Raw genomic sequence first — 4,197 nt, forward strand, 5'->3', positions numbered from 1 at the left:
GGAACGAGCAGTTATAATATATGTTACTCTCAAGGCGGAGAGGGGGGGTTGCTCAAAGAGGGGGGGCTGCTCATTAGGAGACATCAAAGCAAAGACTGCACTGCAGAGGAGAAAAAGTTATTTAATAATCAGCGCAAAAATAAGTGCAAAAGTTCTGATTTGTGGAGCTGGAGGCCTCTTTTCACCTGTTTCAGGAGTTTCCTCGACATAAACCAGATCACCTCTCCAGTATAAATAAGTATAATCTCTAAAAAATAAAATATATTTAAAGGTTTATTTACGCCTGGGATTATTCCACACTCATTTGTAAATGTTTATAAATTTAATTAAAAGGTATTTATCCCTCCAAACGATGACAGATGACGTGTGAAGATGGATATCTTGTAAATAATTGATAAAGTCTTTCGGTTTGGAAGTCGGTTTCGACTTTTATTTTCTCTAAAGGGATGTTTGTGTGATGCTTTTCTATAAGTAATTAATGCCTGTGGAGAGGAGGAGTTAAAAGCTGAGATAAAGAAAGAGGCACATATAGAATGCCGGCTCATCAGGCTGTGAATCAAAGCGCGCTATATGTCGCGCGTCGTGCGTAATTTGGGCTGAAAAAGGAAAAAAAAAAAACGAGATCGACTTCCAAAAAGAGCTGTTGTGTAGCTCGTCTGTAGGAATTATGCAGCGTCTTTTCCCACCATATATTATTTCCCCCCATAGTTGCGGTGGGAGCTGGTAAGGTGGGTTAACTCCAGCTCAAGTCTCCGTGAAGCGCAGAGCACTGATGACGTTGGGTTGGATGACCAATCGGGAGGCGCTGCCCTTTGGAGACAAACCATTTTACTTGTAGTGTCTGCATCAAGTCTGGAAGCAAGGGCTCAATTTTAACAGAATCCACCTAAAAATCTCTCCCTTAACTTATGCCTACCTTCCGGCACTTTGAGTGAGAATATCACAGGACGAGAGGGGGGGAAATAAAGACGCCTCTGGAAAATTCGGGTGTTTAATAGGACAATATCTGCGCGCGGTGGAGAGGGGGAGAGAGACAACAGCACAGCGAGAGAGAGAAAAACCGATTTGGTCTTGAGAGAGAGGGGGGTGAGTGCTCTCAAGGCAGAAAATTCGATGATGACCATGACTACGATGGCTGACGGTCTGGAGGCTCAGGACTCGTCCAAGTCTGCTTTCATGGAGTTTGGGCAGCAGTCGCACTCACAGCAGAGCTCCCCGTCGATGGCCAGCGGCCACTACCCGCTGCACTGTCTCCACTCCGGCTCACACGCTCACCACCAGCACGAGAACAGCCCGTACACCGGGACCAACACCTACAACAGGTCGTTACCCTACCCCTACGTGAGCCATCCGCACCACAGCCCGTACCTGCCATCCTATCACAACAACACGGGAGGACAGACAAGGTTAGACGGCACAGGTAAGAGACCCACATTTGGAGAAAAAATAAAAAGACGCGACGTTTCATGTCCATTTCCCCCCCGGCGCTTCTTCTTTTAATACGGCTGACCCACAGTGGGGGGATCAAACCTTGGTGTCATGCCCAAGCCAGCGCGCGGCCACTCCAAAAATTCGGACGAATGGTCTTTGAAGCGTAGGTGGGCGATTACCTTTGAAGAGAAAAATCGTGCGTAAATGGCACCGGATAATTCGCGATGCAGCCTGTTCTCAGCCTGTTTTTGCTGTCCTCTCCGTTTCCAACAAAACCTTGTTTTAATGCCCGGGGTGTGATCATGACGACCGTGCAATCCTCACCCAACTACTCGTGAAAATTAGGCAGCCCGCACGCCTCGAATGTTGTAATTAGCATTTAATTGACATGTCATTACCAGCAATATCCTAAATATGACAGCGTATGAGGATTGTGGCTGCCGCGGCGTTTAAAGGCAATGTGAGACGCCAGCGTGTATCAGGATGAATTTTTCATTTTTTTATTATTATTTTTTTTACACTGTTTCGATCTGAATTTATCTCCACCTTGCAGGAGTATTATTTTTTTTTAAATAACAGTTTCTCCACCCAGCACAGAAATGAAGACATGCAGGCAGGCAGAGGTTTTTCTGAATAATAACATTGCTTGTTTTTGTTGCAGAGCAGCAGAAAACGACGGTGATTGAAAACGGGGAAATTCGTTTTAATGGGAAAGGCAAGAAGATTCGCAAACCTCGGACAATTTATTCCAGTTTGCAGCTTCAAGCACTCAACCACCGTTTCCAGCAAACACAGTACCTCGCTTTACCGGAGCGCGCCGAGCTGGCTGCCTCTCTAGGACTGACACAAACCCAGGTATGAGGAGGGATTCACACTCTGGATTTATTGTACTCGAGCTCCTTGAAATCATACTGTAGAATTATAATAAGAATTAGGATTATTTTTATTATTAATTTCTGCTTCTGTGTTTTGTTTTGTTTTGTTTTTTTTGGGGGGGGGCCTGATCTCTCACACGCCCTTTTATCCACACGTGCCCCGCTAATTACGCGCGCCCTCTCTCCCCCGCAGGTAAAGATCTGGTTCCAGAACAAGAGGTCAAAGTTCAAGAAGCTGCTCAAGCAAGGCGGCAACGTGCACGAGACCGACCCCATCCCGGGCTCCATGTCTCTGTCCCCGCGCTCCCCGACCATCCCACCGATATGGGACGTCTCGGCCTCTTCCAAAGGAGTAAACATGCCGGCCAACAGCTACATGCCCGGCTACTCTCACTGGTATTCCTCCCCACATCAGGACTCGATGCAGAGATAGACTGACGAGGGGGGCCTCCTCTCTCTCCGGATCTCCGCCATGCAGTTTCCAACGTAGCCTACAATTTGTGTCAGCGCACAGACTGGATGCTGAAGGATAAAAAACACTGCAGCCAAGCCTCGGTGTGATGACACAAACAAGGGAACTAACCTTTTTTTTTTTTTTTTTTTTAAAGCGTACATGGCTGTTCAGTTCAGTGGGCTCGCATCTTTGTTATGCTTTCATTCATGTCAACATCTGAACGTCAATATACCAAATATGATCAGTGACATTTTGGCCACTTCTGGACAAAAAAAAGAGAGAGACTGCTCACACACCTGAACCTGTCAGCCATGGTGGACTCCTCCTGACTGCTCTCCTTTTTTTTCTTTTCTTTTCTTTTCTTTTTTGGGTTGTTTCTCCAACATGCAAAACCAAGCAAATTGTCTGTCTGTAAATATAATCTGCGATTTTAGTTGTACATACACTTTTTATGTTTTGTCAGATTGAGTAAATCGTGACTCAAAACAGAAGCCTGCTGTTGCATGATTTCCACAGAGAAAAAAAAAAAGAAATTAACTAGGCCCCTCTTTGATGCTTCATATTGGGCCAACATCACACCATAACAGGCCTATTTCCCGTCCCCCTGGTGCGCACAAGCTTCTTTCCAGACACCATGAACATAAGCTGATGACACAGTGCTCAGTGAAAAGCCCATTTCACCCGAGTAAACATTTTAAATAAATCCAAAAAGGCGCCCAGTGGCTGATGAAGACAGTATATAGACTGATCAAAATGCACTCAACACCGGAGGAAATTAACTTACCCTGCCCCGCTGCTGCCTACATTCACCTCGAAAGACATTTGCTCCAGGTCCAGCTCATCTTGTCATTTCACCCTCAATTATTAGAAGTATTGACAAAATGTTTTCTCCCTTCTCTCCGTCCTAATGCAGGCCGTTAAATGCCAAGCTCCGCGGGATCGATGTTGAACAAAGCAGCCAGCTGCAGCGGCGTTCAATATGAAGGAGATATTTGGGACAATTTGTGGGTTTTTATCCAAGTGAGGCTTTTTTTTCCATTCTCATAAATGCAGGCATAATTAGGGTAATTTTTGATGTAGCCCGCTGATTACAGCGTTTTTACCGTCAAAGATAATTACCTGTAATTTTCTACCACTTTTAATACTAAAAGGCATCTTTATTTGGATTTGAGGTAGCACAGATGGAACAAAAGGGAAAATTATTCGGTTATTCATATACAAATTGCCGAGAAGAGTGAGCGCTCGGGATATTATCTGAAATTACAACGCTGAAAAGCTTCATGCAGCTGTCAAGTCGCGGATGTCCCACTGGCGCACATTCAGCCTACCTGGGGCCCCCCCAAAGCAGAGTGGGGGCCCTGTGCTGCTCCTGGGCCATGTGCACCCAGATCTGATCTGCAGGCTGCAGGGAGCCCGGAGCAGCAGTGGAGTAAACAT

At 45.8% G+C, this 4,197-nt stretch overlaps 1 protein-coding gene across 1 annotated transcript; it reads left to right on the forward strand.

Annotated features, from left to right (window-relative positions):
• Positions 1–1,113: 1,113 nt before the first annotated feature.
• dlx6a (distal-less homeobox 6a) lies at positions 1,114–2,739 on the forward strand. Its single transcript, XM_073463473.1, has 3 exons — positions 1,114–1,420; positions 2,093–2,286; positions 2,500–2,739. The coding sequence occupies exons 1-3, from the start codon at positions 1,114–1,116 to the stop codon at positions 2,737–2,739; spliced, it is 741 nt and encodes a 246-aa protein (XP_073319574.1).
• The last annotated feature ends 1,458 nt before the right edge of the window (positions 2,740–4,197 follow it).

Source organism: Pagrus major, chromosome 3, assembly GCF_040436345.1.
Source record: "Pagrus major chromosome 3, Pma_NU_1.0".
NCBI lineage: Eukaryota > Metazoa > Chordata > Actinopteri > Spariformes > Sparidae > Pagrus > Pagrus major.

What these genes read in the sequence shown, in the direction of transcription:
- dlx6a (XM_073463473.1), top strand. Translation starts at nt 1,114, where the DNA reads ATGATGACCATGACTACGATGGCTGACGGTCTGGAGGCTCAGGACTCG. An exon ending in GACAAGGTTAGACGGCACAG is followed by an intron (nt 1,421 to 2,092) that starts GTAAGAGACCCA and finishes TTTTTGTTGCAG; the next exon opens with AGCAGCAGAAAACGACGGTG. An exon ending in TAGGACTGACACAAACCCAG is followed by an intron (nt 2,287 to 2,499) that starts GTATGAGGAGGG and finishes TCTCCCCCGCAG; the next exon opens with GTAAAGATCTGGTTCCAGAA.